At 38.9% G+C, this 15,528-nt stretch overlaps 2 protein-coding genes across 2 annotated transcripts in view; one reads left to right on the top strand and one right to left on the bottom strand.

Moving 5' to 3' along the window:
• Nucleotides 1-816, bottom strand: part of fbxo46 (F-box protein 46) — an 11,907-nt gene extending 11,091 nt beyond the window's left edge. The window contains exon 1 of the mRNA XM_014014983.1: nucleotides 393-816. The gene's annotated coding sequence lies outside the window, so the exon portion shown is untranslated. The remainder of the gene's footprint in view (nucleotides 1-392) is intronic.
• A 1,892-nt stretch (nucleotides 817-2,708) lies between these two features.
• Nucleotides 2,709-10,827, top strand: coq8b (coenzyme Q8B; the record flags this gene model as incomplete). The annotated part of the gene is given in 9 exon segments (XM_014014981.1): nucleotides 2,709-2,811; nucleotides 3,507-3,688; nucleotides 3,808-3,958; nucleotides 5,667-5,899; nucleotides 8,170-8,236; nucleotides 10,057-10,131; nucleotides 10,335-10,454; nucleotides 10,530-10,615; nucleotides 10,687-10,827. Coding segments are annotated over 9 exon segments (1,056 nt in total), but the record flags the coding sequence as incomplete, so codon positions are not given.
• Nucleotides 10,828-15,528: the final 4,701 nt, after the last annotated feature.

Below are 15,528 nucleotides of genomic sequence, written 5' to 3'. Positions count from 1 at the left end.
CCCCCCACCCACATAAACAAGCTGAAACACCACAAACCTCTCAGGTGACAACCCAAAAACAGGACGCAACAAAAACACACAATACAGAAACAGCTAGGTGAGTTTGTAATGTCGGAACAGCGTCTTAATCAACTAGTAGCTAACCAGTTAGCTTACATTAGCGTCGGAGAACGTCCAGCATCTAAAACACATGAACTAGTGCCCTCTGTGTTTTGTTTTGTTTTTTACATTAAACTTTCAAATCGAACATTTTATTAAATTTCATTACGTCGTGTCGTTTATTGTTGAGTAAACAGGTAATTTCTGAGCTAACCAGCGGGCTAACTTGGCAGCACAACTTACCTGCATAACAAGACGGAGTAAAAACAGCTTGATAGTTTAGTTTAAAATACCTTTAGCGGCGTTGTTCTTCTCAGACAAGCCTCTGGATCTGCAGACGGCCGATGCCAAATGTTTCTGAAATGTATTTCCTTCCAACTCGACCGGTCTTGTCTGGTGAAATGCAGGTGTTGACTGTCCGAGTCCACGTAGCTCAGATAGCTCAGCACCACTAGCTCTGGCCTTCAGCTACTTTCTGTTATCAACCTTGTTGAGCTATCGCGGATATTCTGTGCCTGTCAGTTCACTCAGCACAGTCTGACTGACTGTAAGCCTTGTTAGGACTCTTGGCAATCGCTCTCCCGCTATCTATTTAGAAGTGACACTGGCTTTCACATTATGTTCTCGGGGATACCAAAATAATCTGTGTCAAAACGGCGAGAGGAGGAAGGCCATCTTGTTGACAAGCAGCTGCACAGGGCCCGCAGCCAATAGGCGCGCAGATTCGGTGGTATGCCCTTATATGGAGTGCGCTCCACTCCCCTCCCTCTGCAGCCCCTCCCCATCCGAAACACCACATCAAAGGTCAAACTCTGAACATTTTCTCATCCCTTTATCATCTCGTACCTTTATCATCTCATACCTTTATCATCTCATACCTTTATCAGCTCATACCTTTATTATCTGCGTTTATTTCATTTCGAAAGACTCACCTACAGCACATTAATAAGAAGTTTAAAGGCATCTCTCTTTAAATTTAGCTTCCAAGCAGCCAGACTTTCTTGAAATATTTAAGTTTTTTTAAGTTTTCTGAAGTTTTTCTTAATTTTTTATTTTTAACATTTTATTTAGACTTTGGTTGCCCATTTTGCCACTTGATACTATCTGCTAAACCCAGCTTTAAAAGCATATAGGGATGATCATCTATTATTATTATTATTATTATTATTATTATTATTATTATTATTATTATTATTATTATTATTATTATTATTATTATTATTATTATTATTATTATTATTATCATTATTATACATTAAATAAAACTTATTCAAAGTTTTTTGTTATCTTCTCCATTTAAAAGGTGCTCACAGTCTTCCAAGATTTGCAGGTAATCTCTGTCATCTTTGCTTGTCTTATCTTATGTTTGACTCTAGGTTTTTGGAAAATTACTGCTGCTTAACAATAAATGTGACATCAAATGTTATAAATACAAAACACTGTAGCACATAAATTCTTGTGTTTGTGCTGTTGTGACATAATTATTAACAACTTACCAAACCCAAATGTCCTTGCTTTCATGTTTATATGCTTTGGAAAAAGGTCAGTTTTGTTCATTTTGCATTTTAAAACGACTGGATGGAGCGAAAGCTTAACGAACAACATGGTGTTGGTCCACTCCAGCAGAGGGCGACTGACATTTTATTGTGTGTACAAACTGTGTGCTTCAATACAATTTTATAAAAACACATGACTCTAGCTCTATGATTCTGTGACTCTTTTTTTTTTTTTTTTACAGAGAATACATTTCAAATGTTTAACATTTTATTTATTTTTCCTTACAAATTTTCTGTATTTATACTGACTAAAAACCAATGCATACATGTTAAAATTTTTGTTTTATATTTATTATCATTGTATTTGGATTTAAGGTAAATAAAAAAAATCAGTGAGTGTAGTTAAAAAACGTTATTATTTTAAACTAAATGAGTTCAAAGCTCACACATGCATTTTAGTATTTATACAAACATTTCCTTACATATTTTTGTCAGTATTTATTATCCATTCATTTCATTACATTGTACTGACTTATTTGTCTAGCACTGTATTTTTTAAATAAAATGATCAAAAATTTTAGCTTTGGATTAATCAAATTTGTTTGCTAGCTTGGTACAAACAACTCAAACTCCTATAACAAAAACACTTCAGATCACATACTGTGATGTGAAACAAAGTTTACTTTGAAAACAGCATAATGCCAGTATATTGTTCTGCATCATTCGTTTTTTTAAAATATAGCTTTTTTTAACATCCACATTTTTACACCTCTGCATTGCACTTATACATGTTAATACAACTAATTTTTATTTGCACCATTTCCCTTTATAGAAAATGCGCAATTTACATCAGAATCTGATGTCCTAATGTCCTAATTTATCAGAAATCAAAGAAAGAATCAACACTGTGGTCCAGTTTAGCACTTCACAACAGGAAACTCTCCTCACATCCTTTACCTCTGATTGGATCATTTTCATTTTTGGTCCGCCTTTTTCCTACTGTGATTGGTCAAGAAAGCTAAATATATTTCGTCATCAGTAATCTGTACTTCTATTGGTTACAACTAATCACGGTCCCATCTATTTTCTGCTGTGATTGGATGTTAGCCGAGACCGATCAACGTTCAACTTCCGGGTGTGGTGGGTCGTTGCAAAACCGCTCATGCTGGCAAAAGGACATCGATAAGTGGCTGGATAACGGGTCTTCTTAAGAAAAGTAAGTTACCCGCAGTGTTTAATCCACTTTAGGGTTTTTATTACAGACGTCCGAACCTTGGGTTTGAGGTTTTTTTTTTGGGATACTTTGTCAATTTCATTCATCTTGAGCAGCTGCAGCGCTAAACATTTCAAATGTCCAGCTGAGATGCAGGAGCTAACCCGATGAGCTAGTTAGCACTAGACTCGGGAATTATTGTTATCTTTAAAGTTTTCTAGTATATTTCTTATGGATATTACAAAATAACAAGTCACATGTCAGGAAACCTAAACAAATAAAGATGCACTCAATGTTATTTTAGTTCAGTAACACTTATAATTTTTTGATTAAATCAGTGTATTAGTTGTATTTAGTAAGTAAGTAAGTAAGTAAGTAAAGTTGTATTTATATAGCGCCTTTCATAGAATTAGATTCACAAGGTGCTAAACAATCAGAGGGAAATCTAAAAGATACACAATCAGAACAAGATATACAAAAATTTGGAACAAAACAGTGTAAAAGCTGTACAACCATCGAAGTATCAAGACAAAAATAAAACGAGTAGATAATATCTAGACAAAAATGGGGAGGGCAGAGTAAAACATTAACATATTAAGATGAAGGATTTTTAAATCAGAAGTTGATTTGGTGAGGCAGGTCTCCGAATGTGTATATTGTGGATTTAGTGACCATCTGATGTGTTTCTGTGTTTAAAGTGATGCTGTCAGAGGTGCTGCAGGTGTTGCGTGGAGCAGGTAAAGTGGGCTCAGCTCTGGTCTCCACCCAGGGAGAGCAGCTCCGACTGGTGGCCTGCAACTCCTCTCTGGGGGCCGGGGTCAAAGCTGCTCAGGACGTGGCGGAAGGACTGATGTCCACTTTTATGGGCAGCAAGAGCTCTGTGAGTTTTACTGAAAACTAAACGCACAATTAAATAACTGTTGAATACAACCACGAGTTACAATAAACACATTGTAACTGTTTTTGTGTCTAAAATAAGTGGTGTTTGTGTGTTTATAGTCGAAAAAAGAGGATGTGTTTCCGGACGCAGAGGGCTGGGAGAACATGGACCCTGATGATTTAGCCAAGTGGGCTGTGGGATCTGATCCCCCTCCTGATGCTGTGGAGCAAAATCAGACAGAACCTGGATCAGCTGGGAGGACGCACGCAGGTGACCGGTCCATGTTTAAAGTGCCCGTGACATAGAGTTTTAATAATAGTTATGAATGTGTTTTTGGGAAGACAACATTGATAAAATATTGTGAAAAAGATTTCATACCACTGCGATGAACAGTTGTTGAGATATTTGCATGTGAAGAAACAGGAAGTGATGTCAAACGTCTGCATGTAAACAAGAGTATTGCTACAATAATTAGAGAAGAATCTGTTTCTATAGATTATTTTGAGTCACTATGAAAAACAGACAAGAGTTAAAGATCAAATAATTTTGTGTTAATAAACAGAGACCTTTGAGTTTATTTTATTAATGAGTTCCCCTTTGATGTCACTTCCTGTTTCACTTTGGTTGAGCCAAATTCAAAAGAAAATAGGCCAGTTATGTGACAAAATGGGTAAAATCATGTGTACTATGACAATTTTCTCAAGTATAAAGATGCTTTCTTTGACTTTTTGTATTTGAAGGATAAGCATGTCACAGGCACTTTAAAGGGATCCACTATTAGTTGTAACATTAAACTTTATTTGATAAACATTTATTTTAATTGTAAAATAAAGACTGTAAAAATACTGTAGGCTGTTTAGTTTTGTGAATTTTTTAAAATATATTTTAACACGGACGGAGCCATTTTATTTACACACAAAGCATTCTGGGTAAATGCTGACATCAACTAGCTCATCGGTGCGAGGCTGCTAGCGATCTATATCCACCCTGAAGGTTAATCTTGGACAATATCTGATGATCGACTCTTTTAAATGAAACCAGAGAGYGTTGACAGAGAGGAGAAGGTAGAAATGACTCAGCCTATAACTGAAAATATAGATGGAGGACAACAGAGCTGCTTCATGGAAGAAGAACCTCAGCTTAGTCTGTTAGCCTTCGTGCTAGCACCGACGCTATATTGCCTTTTATGTATTAGCTCAGTGCTAGCGCAACAAACAAGTTAAACTGAGGTCCTCCATCCATATTTTCAGTTGCAGACTTGAGTCATTTTTGTGTTCCCCTCTCTTGTGGATGGAGGACCTCAGTGACGAGAGGAGAATGTGTAGCGCTGAGTTATTACATATACAGTATATGGAGATAGCATCGAAGCTAACGCTAAAGCTAACAGGCTAAGCTGAGGTTCTTCTTCCATGAAGCAGCTCTGTTGTCCTCCATCTATATTTTCAGTTCCAGGCTGAGTCATTTCTACCTTCTCCTCTCTGTCAACGCTCTCTGGTTTCATTTAAAAGAGTCAATCATCAGATATTGTCCAAGATTAACCTTCAGGGTGGATATAGCTCGCTAGCAGCCTCACACCGATGACCTAGTTGATGTCATCATTTACCCAGAATGCTTTGCGTGTAAATAATATGGCCCCGTCCGTGTAATATATTTTTAAACTTTTAGTTTAAAAATTATAAAAACTGAACATCCTACAGTATTTTTACAGTCTTTATTTTACAGTTAAAGTATATGTTTATCATATAAAGTCTAATGTTACAACTAATCGGGGATCCCTTTAAAGACTGAGTTGGTGCAGAATAACTAACATCAGTGTTTAATATAACTCTGTTTCATTCTTTTGATAGCTTTATTTCTCACTCTGTAACTCAAACTGAACACAGCTGTGTAAAGGAGGCTAAGAGAATCATTATTTTATTAGTTCTCACCTTTACCATGAAACACGACTCTCTTCTGTTTGGGATGCATTCTTATCCAGGGATGAGCACAAGGCAGACAGGTTGGCCAGGACAGCGCTTTCACATCCTGAACACAGGGCAGACAGGCTGGCCAGGACAGAGCTCTCGCGTCCTGCACACCGTGCCTCGTTGTCAGCACTTCTACCACCAGACCAGGTCCGTTCACAACCCCGCGGTGGCCAAACTCACAGCAGAGGACATGAAGAAAGCCAGAGAGGCGAAACAGGCCCTGGTTAAACCAGTGCGACAGAAGGTTTGTTTAATACATTCCCATCTATATTTTTTAATTATTTAAATTAGGTTGTAAAAAAAAACAAACAACAGAAATACAATTTGGCAGATGAGTTCAGGAAGGAGTTCCTACAGACTGCAATGTTTGCGGTTGATATTGTGATCTGATACGCTCACCTGTGTCACCAGGATCACCTGTTTAACACTTGTTAATACTGTACCAATAGATAAGCAGTTGACAGCAACTCTACATTTTGTCATCTGATGAGAACAACCTGCTGAAGTTAAAACTGAGCATCAGAGCAGAGAGGAGAAGGTATTTATGTTATTTGTATAGTTGGTCTTATAAACCGTGTTTCCATCCAGTTGTAGAGTGAATTTTTATCAAACTTTTCAAAATTCGCAAAAAATTAAAACAAATAAAAATTCGAATCTAGACCGTTTCCATCTAGTTTCCCTCTCGACTGTTTGATGCAAATAAACGAGGCTACGCACCGCATGATTACGTCAGACGTCGGCGACAAGCTTTGCGGTAGTAAACAGGAAGTGAAACTTGCTAACTAGCAGAGGCTAATCATCTCGGGACAATGGAGCGATTTTTTTCGTGAATGCATTGCTGTTGGGCAAGTTGTAATTATTCTATCTATTCAGCTAGTACAGGCTGTGTTTAACGCTGCCAGGAGACGTAGGGAAATAAACGCAATGTTAAACTACGCAGCAGAAAGGCACGTGCAACTACGCCAGGACGAGGCAGGAAAGTGGAAACAGCTGAATTTCACATTAGGTAAATGTGCGCTATGTCAGAATTTATTCGGCAAACGTGTTTCCATCTCCTGTTTTGCACATTAACTACTTTGCGAATCATCCAAAAACCATCTCAAGCGAGCGTAAAAACTTTTTAGCGAATTGAGGATATTTTTTTCGAATTTTGCTGTTTCCGTCCGACTTTTTTTTGCATTTTTAATGCGACACTTCTAAATGCGCATCAAAAAGCATTGATGGAAACACGGTTATAGATAACCGTCTCTGGTAGGGTTGGGACGTTTTATTTATTTATTTTTCTTTTTCATACCAACATTATTTTTAGATAGTACCACAGTATCTGGTGTTACTGTGGCGTGGTCTTTCTCCCGCTCTCGCTGTCTCTCCATCGCTGCCAGACTTCATTCAACTTTTGCGTCTTTTTAGTTTCTTTTTTCATATAGTTTCTTTTGGCACTTGGTCAGATAACTTTGGGCCTCGGTCAGAAGGGAGGTCGGAGGGAGTTCATGTTTTTATAGCTGCAGAGACGTCTGAGTTTTTTCCACGAGACTACCGTGTTTTCATTCTGCCTGTCGCTGCAACGCGCATCAAATTGTCAGCACAGCTAGGGCTGCAACTAACGATTATTATGATTATTGTTCGATTATTTTTTTTCAATGAATCTGAAAACAAAAAAATATATAATAATTTTGATCTCTTTATTCCAAAATAAAAAATTTGGACTGACATAGCAAATCACACAAAACGGAGAATTTGAGAATTCTGTTACTATAATATTAAGTTGTACTGTACTACATAAATAAGTAAATATTTGTCAGTTAGCTTCAGTAAATAATGGAATGTAAAAAATGTGTTCAATATCCTTGAAAGTTTCTTCGTATTTTCTCTCCATGAGTTTTGTAAAATGTGTCCTTGAGGGAAGAGTGTAACCTGAAATAAAAATATGATATTGAAGTCTTTATGTTTGACCGTGGACAGTCTCATGTCAGAGACGATCATGTTAAGAAGACTTTCAGTCCAGACAGCTGCTTATTGCAATAAATCAATAACTGCCTGGTTTTATTTGCACTATTAGGTTAAGGCAAATGTCTTCGCACAGACATTGTCGGTAATTAAAACTTAAAGCTTAATCATTAAATTAATACCATCATAAATCACCCGACACAAAAAATCCATAATGAGATTTGTTGCTAACACTTTTAATAATCAATTTTTAGTGATTTTATTGATTCATTGTTGCAGCCCTAAACACGGCAGCTCAGTGGTTAGCACTGATGCCTCACAGCAAGAAGGTCCTGGGTTCAATTCCCAGTTCAGACCTGGGGTCTTTCTCTGCTGAGTTTGGATGCTCTCCTCATGCTTGTGTGTGTTTTCACCGGGTACTCCAATTTCCTCTCACAGACCAAGAACATGTACTGGTTGCCTGCAGGCCCAGACCTGCCTTGAAAAAGAAATCCAAGTCATCTCCAGATGAAAATAAGTCTGCCTGAAGTGATGACACATGAAAACTGGTCTCTTAACTTTTTTCAGCTGAGTGACCGCGCCAAAGAGAGGAAGGTTCCTGCCACACGAATCAGCCGCCTGGTGAATTTTGGAGGTAAAAACACGGTGTTTGTTTTTGTAAAGGTTTTATATTTTTGCCACATGTTTATAAAAGAATGGATCACGGCAATCTTACCCCGGATTAACACTGCGTCCACTCTGCTCCGCTGCGGCACAAACTCTGCAGTAAAACCGCGCCCTTCATAGTTGATTAGAGCTTATTTACTTTGTTTATTTATTACATCTGCCGAGCAGCAGCAAAATTCCACTTGATTCTATGTTTGCCAGATTCCGGTGCAAGTACAGACAGGCCGAGCACAGCATCCATGTTTTGATAATAATTCAGCAGACAAACTGCATTTTCTCCAAATCCTAGCTAACAAATATATGGGTAGTTTATACATATACTCACAAAATGTATCATTTATATCTATGCATGCATACATAATACAAAGAAAAGATGAATCGTGATGCTGTTTTAACTGTTGTTTGAGTTCAAAACTTCTCAGAGCACCTCTGACAGACGCAGTGTGATCTGGGGGTTCGACCTCTTTCAGATGAGCAAAATGTATTTCAAAAAGGATCTGTAAAAGAGTTCTACATCCATTGTGGTTGGTTAATGCTTGTTGTAGACACTATCTGGACAAACTTAGGTCGTATTCAGACCTGATAATTTGCTCCGCTTTAAACAAACCAGAGTTCGTTTCCAGCATTGGTCCGGACCTTTTGTGCAGGTGTGAATACACTCATGCGAACTCTGGTGCGGATCAAACAACCGGACCAAGACCTGCTTTTTGAGGTGGTCTCGGTCCGCTTCCAAACGAACTCTGGTGCGGTTCACTTTAGTTCTCTTCTGGTGTGAATACAGACCGGACTCTAACCGAACTAACYGCATTAAACATGCACCTTTTTGGACTTCACAGGCCACCGTTGCTGAGCTAAATAAAATGAAATCATACCTGTTTCGTTGTCTCCTGTTAGCAACTCTGCTGCCGGCATGTTGTGGGTCAGATCATGCAGAGCACCTCGTCTCCTTTGGGTTGCGGGACACATTTACATGACGTCGCTCCAAAATTAGAATATCATCATGAAACCACCATTAGATTAGCTGCTTCTGACATTTTAAATGCTATTGCAGTTGTACTATCAGCAAAAATGTGCACATCAGAACCGCAGCATGCAGTACTTCCTTGTTTTTTTTTTTCTGGGTCTGTGGCTCAGTCCCGCCCCCCGTCCTTTTTTGTCCAGTGGGAGCAATGATCGTCAGCCGCATGGCTTTGTTTACAACTTATAGTTCATTTTGGGGAAAAAAAGCACAATGTGAATGCAAACTGCATCAAACAAAAAAAAAATAAAGTCCACTTTTGGTCCGGACCAAACAAGTGGACCAAAGGACTTTCCTGGTCTGAATACACCCTTAGTTTCTCTCTAATGATCTTTAGTGTGATAAAGATGAGACAAAGCAGTTCAACATGAAACATGCTACATGCTATTTGAGCATCCATTCATTAAAGAAAAGTGAAGCTAAAAACTTTGTTTTTATTTAGTATTTTAAATATACTGAAAAATCTAACAAGGATATGGAAGTTTTTAGTGTAGAAGATGGTTTTGTGCCCTTTATTATTAATACTGTTTATTAAATATATATATAAAGGCAGAGTAAACTATTATTACACTGACACTGACAGGCCAGCTTGTGTTGCAGCAAAGACAAATACTATTACATTTTCCAAGAACCAGAACATAAAAGTACCCAAAAATTAATCAGAATACGGCAAATTAAAAACAATCTTCAAACAGATCATGGTCTGTGACAACATGATTTTTTCCTGCATGTTTTAAACCCCTGAAGTTCAGCTCCTGTCTCTGCTGCAGGACTGGCAGTAGGCCTGGGGATCGGTGCCATCGCAGAAGTGGCCAAACAGTCACTAGGAGGCAAACAAAAAGGAGGTAAAGATCATGTCTCTGCCCTGCTTCCAGCTGATAAAAAGAATAGCTGCTGGATCCTGAGAGGTTTCTGATCAGACATTAAAAACAAGAGAAAAATTCTGCTTTTTCTAATAAAACCATATTTTAAAGAAATCCAGAATATTTTCATGCATTTTAAATGAATCTTACCTGCTGTAATTTAACCCTGTGTGTGTGTTGTGCAGACATGCCCGCCCTCCTGGACTCCCCCTTCCTGTCGGAGGCCAACGCTGAGAGAATCGTCAACACTCTGTGTAAGGTTCGTGGAGCGGCTCTCAAGATCGGACAGATGCTCAGCATCCAAGGTCTGCTCTGTTCCTTCACTGGGGAGCCATGCTCAAGAGTTCCTGGCCAGTTGTCTTACATTTTTCCCTCCTCAGATAACTCCTTCATCAACCCCCAGCTGCAGAAGATCTTTGAGAGGGTGCGTCAGAGTGCAGACTTCATGCCCACCTGGCAGATGATTGTAAGTCCAGTCACTCGCACAGACCTCCTGTAAGGGATGTCAGATGCTGAGATGTGTTTGTGATTGAACAGAGGGTGCTGCAGGAAGACCTCGGTCCAGACTGGAGGGACAAGCTGTCCTCCTTTGAGGAAAAACCTTTTGCTGCAGCTTCCATCGGCCAGGTGCATCATGGGGTTTTGAAAGATGGAAGAGAGATTGCCTTGAAGATCCAGGTAGGAGAGGATTCACACACAAACACACACGTTGGGTTTTTGCTATCTTCATGGGACCTTTGCATTGACTTCCATTCATTTTTTTATATATTTCTACAACATAATCCTGACCCTTACTTTAAACCTAACCTCCCTGATATAACACACACCTTAGTCGTAAAGCTAACCTCTAACCTAAAAATGGTCTTTCAGCATATTAGGACCAGACTTTGGTCCCCAAAAGAACTACTGGTCTTGACAGGGTAGGTGTTTAATCCAGAAATGGTCCTAAAAAGGTAACAAAAACCAGGTACACCCTAGAGCTGCAATGTGTCAGGAAAACCTGCGATAATGGTGCTTAAAATTGCAAAGACACTATATAAACCTGCAATATCTGAACAAATACTTCAGTATGCAGTGCTGATGTCTTTCTGCTCTGGGTTCAGAGCAAGAAAAACCCTAATACATAATTTTCTTTCTAACATGACAGATTTACTTTTAAAAACTAGACACAGCAGCTGTATTAGTAGTGAGACAATAAACTGCATGCAGAACAGTTTAATGACCTTAAAACATCACTCTTATAAAACATTTTTTCATGCTCTAAATACTGTAAAAAAAAAGGCTCCTTACTGTGAGTTTTTTAAATAAATAATAAAACGACATTTTAAAATTTTAAACAAAAGTTAACAAATTTAAATCTAAGTTGTCCAACATTGACTCCACTGACCAGGTGGTTATGATTTGATGTGAGATCTCTACAGTTTGTTTATCAGACTGATGATAAGAAAACACATAAATATAAACATTTCAGCCAAATATTTGTTGCAGTTTATGCAGGTCTTTGCAATATGCCTATTGCACAGGCTGGTATCGCTTTGTTGATAAATTTGTGATATATTGTGCAGCCCCAGCACACACACACACACACACACACACACACACACACACACACACACACACACGAGGGGGGAGGGGTCGGCTCTGTTGAGACCACAATACAGCGAGGATCAAGGGTCATCCAGCCAGCCAATCAGGGGTCTGTCTGTGTTAGTCAGTGAAAGAGAAGCCCCCCCCCCCTTTGTGTTGGCGGTCAGGGTGGGTCTGCTGTACAGGCAGCTCCGTTTCCAGATCCGCTCCTGTCCTCAGACGTGCTGGGTTCTCTCTGGACCCCCCCCCCCGGCCTGGACCCATCGTAACCGATCAGGCTCCTGTCCGGCGCAGGCAGAACCCTCCACAGCTTTATAACCCGTTTATAATGTCTGTGGAGCCAGATGCTTCCTGGTGAAGACCGAGGAGCATAAAAAAGTTGCGACGAACAATAAAACCTGTTGGGCGTGCTCTCTGAGTCCACGGGAACGTGGCTGATCTTCTTCAGAGGCAGTTAGTCTGTGCTGTCTCCACGTTGCTCCTGTTTACGCTGCTGTTCTGTTTGCGTGGGCGATCTTATCCGAGGCTAGGCGCTCTTTCACACATCTTACTGTAAGATTAATTAAGGACGACAGAGGAATTAAAGGCCCAGCATTTGTTGAAGGAGTACGAATCACACGTTGCCTTTCATGCCAGACTTTCAGACTAAGATCATTTTGTGACGGGAATGAACAGACTTACACATGTTTGGGTCCAAATGTGTGAACGATGTTAGGAGCAATCTCATGCAAAACCTCGCAAAGTTTCAACATACAGTATGTGCTGGGAATAGTTCCAGCTCAGGTTTTAGCTTCCCATGTGTAAAATGGACTCAGTTGAAGGAATTTTTGGAATAACTCTGGCTGTCATCTTGACTTAGGGTGACTCCAAAAGTTAATAAGTTGTATATGCAGACCCAATGATACAGACCATATCGCCCACTTTTCGCCTTCGATGGCAGGCGATAATAAAATAAGATTTAAAGGGCCCGTGGCATCAGTTTTTTGTAATAAACATGAAGGCTGTTTTGAAAAGAGAATATTGATAAAATATTGCAAATTAAATTTCACGCCACTGAGATGAACAGTTGTTGAGATATTTGCATGTGAAGAAACAGGAAGTGATGTCAAAGGGGAATGTCAGCATGTGAACAGAGGGTTGTTACAACAGCTGACAACCCAGACTGTAGAGAAGAATCTGATGTTTCTTTATATTATTTAGAGTTTCTATCAGAGAGATGAAGAAGAGTTAAAGTTTAAATAATATGATTTTAATAAACAAAAACCAGAGAGATTATTTTCTTAAAGAGTTCACCTTTGATGTCACTTCCTGTTTCACTTTGAGCCAAATCCAAAATAAAATAGGCCAGTTATGAGACAAAAATGTGTAAAATCATGTGTATTAGGTCAATTTTCTTAAGAATAAAGATAGGTTCTTTGACTTTTTGTATTTGAAGGATAGGCATATCACAGGCACTTTAAATTATTAAAGAAAACAGGCCAAAAGAAAAGGGAAGGAAAGATGAGTGGAGGAAGAGGAGGTGCTCAGTTTGAGGTAACGTAATAAAAAATAAAAAGAGACAGGAAGAACGACTGATCTTAAAGAAAACAAAGTAAAATGATGTGACGGAGCAAACAGGAGGGTTAAAAGTGAGACTCGGGCAGCAGGTTGTCTTTAATCTGACTCTCTGTTTCTCATCACCACAGATTAAATGTCCACATCTTCTGACATTTACTTTAACGTCAGTTTCTATCCTGCTTTCTCTTCAAACACACACACTGACTGTGCTGTCTTCTACCCCAGTGCCTCAGTATGTGCTGAGTAGACTTATCTGTTTTCTGCAGGCCAGATAAATGAAGCACTTTAGTGGTATTGTTATATTTCTGCTCACTTTAATGGCTCGCTGCTCGCTGTGCTCAGACAGCCATATTGGAATGTGTCCATGTCCTGCTTGTGCATGTTTTGTGCTCTGGGCAAGTGTTTACGGCAGGATTTAAAAAAAAAATTTTTTTTGAATTGATAAATGATTTGTGCGGTGGATTTGAAGTGGACAGTCATGTGTGAAGGAAGCAATTTATGTTGTGCAAAGAAAGGTGGTCGGATGGTGTGAGCGTTTGAGCGACTGTTTCCCAGACCGTCAGCGTCGTACGGCTTCTCCTGGCTGCAAACAACAAAGTGAGAACGGGGTGCATCTTTAAAAAAAAACGTGGGTAATTTCTCATCATGACCTGTTTTAACTTGGCTTATGTTGATGTTGAGAAACAACAAAAACAGTTAGCTGAACCTTATTCTGTTTTACATCTAAAACTTAACTGCAAAAAAAAACTTTTACAGGCTTTTATCAACTTTTCTTCAAGCTTTGAGTCAGTTTTTGCATCACAGGATGCCTTAAATGATGCTAGCACCCATAATAAGTGTCTTATCTGTCACAGATCAGGCATTCAGTTTAGAAAGTGTTGTCGCCATCTTGAGCCGTGATGATTTTAAAACTGAATCAGTTGTAGACGTATATCCAGTAACTCGTTTTGTAGTGTTTTTAATAAAGATCTTGTGTGATCTGATAGAACTCAATGTATGGGCTGGAGATGACGCTCAGCTACTACCACACAACTTTTAGCTCAACATTTGTGAAAAAGACTGAGTTTTCTTATATTTAGAAATCAGGCTGACTTTCTAATTTTCTAACACCGTGGTACATTGTAGCTTGAAACCAATAATCAGCTCAGGAATAATTCAACTGTTAAACAGTTTTTGTCATTCTGCTAACAGACAGACCTTAATGCTATTTAACCATTCATCATTTAAACACAGATTTGTGGAAAATAAAAGTGGACAATGTTTCTAAAATGACTCTTATCTGTTTTATAACTTTGGTCTTAATGTGACATTGCTGTATAAACCCACATGTTGTCAAACGTGCTGAGGAAATACCAGATTCTGTCACTGTTCTTGACTAAAAGGCCAGATGTTAACAGAGTGATTAAATAACCTGACGATGATGATGATGAAGATGTAAACATAAAGTCCAGCGACAAAAATTATGAGTGTTTGAACCATTCTTGTATGGTTGTGTTGTGTGTGTGGGCACTCAGGAGAAGTGTCTTTTAGGGATCACATTTTGAGACTTGAAGTGGGCTCTGCAGAGACCCGGCACTCAGTTTCAGTAGACTAGATCCACAGTCCCCAAGAGGCTGTTATCCTCTCATTTCATTCAACTATCTCCATCTCCGTCCAGCCATTTGGTGTTTGCTTTAAAGCTTTGTCCTTTCTGCACTTAGCGTTGCTGTGCTCTAGTTGAACATCTGAAACAAACCAAATGTATGAACTGCGTTTATTTAGCTTTATTCGGCTTTAAAGGTGACAAATCACAAAAGACGTTTTTAGTCCTTAAGTACATTTTATTGTGTACTTGTATTCTCTAGGTGTGCTGAAACTTTGAAATGAGTTTTTCTTGGTGCTGCTTTGATATCTTTATATTCTGTTTAGCTCATAATTTTCAGTCCGTTCAGATTTCTCTATTCTATATTACGTTTTCCGAATCATTATGTCACAGTATTAGCTAAACAAGGAGATAGATATCTTACCAAGTTTGCGAATCTGTGGTTCTGCAAGTTTGTCGCTCTGGGTCCAACATGTAAGACTGGATGAACAAGTCTTCTCTTGTTGACATCTTTTAATTAATTTGTAAATAAAACATTTCAATGTTGAAGATAAATGCCTGGAAAAGGGTGGAGTGGACAGTGGTCAGTGGGAGTGAGACCTAAGGGGTGGGGGGCAGGGTGTGAAGTGCTTCATTTAAAGAGACAGCATCAA

The sequence above is a fragment of the Austrofundulus limnaeus genome, unplaced genomic scaffold (genome assembly GCF_001266775.1).
Source record: "Austrofundulus limnaeus strain Quisiro unplaced genomic scaffold, Austrofundulus_limnaeus-1.0 Scaffold121, whole genome shotgun sequence".
In the NCBI taxonomy this organism is placed as follows: Eukaryota; Metazoa; Chordata; class Actinopteri; order Cyprinodontiformes; family Rivulidae; genus Austrofundulus; species Austrofundulus limnaeus.
This window is presented reverse-complemented; position numbering and strand designations above follow the sequence as displayed.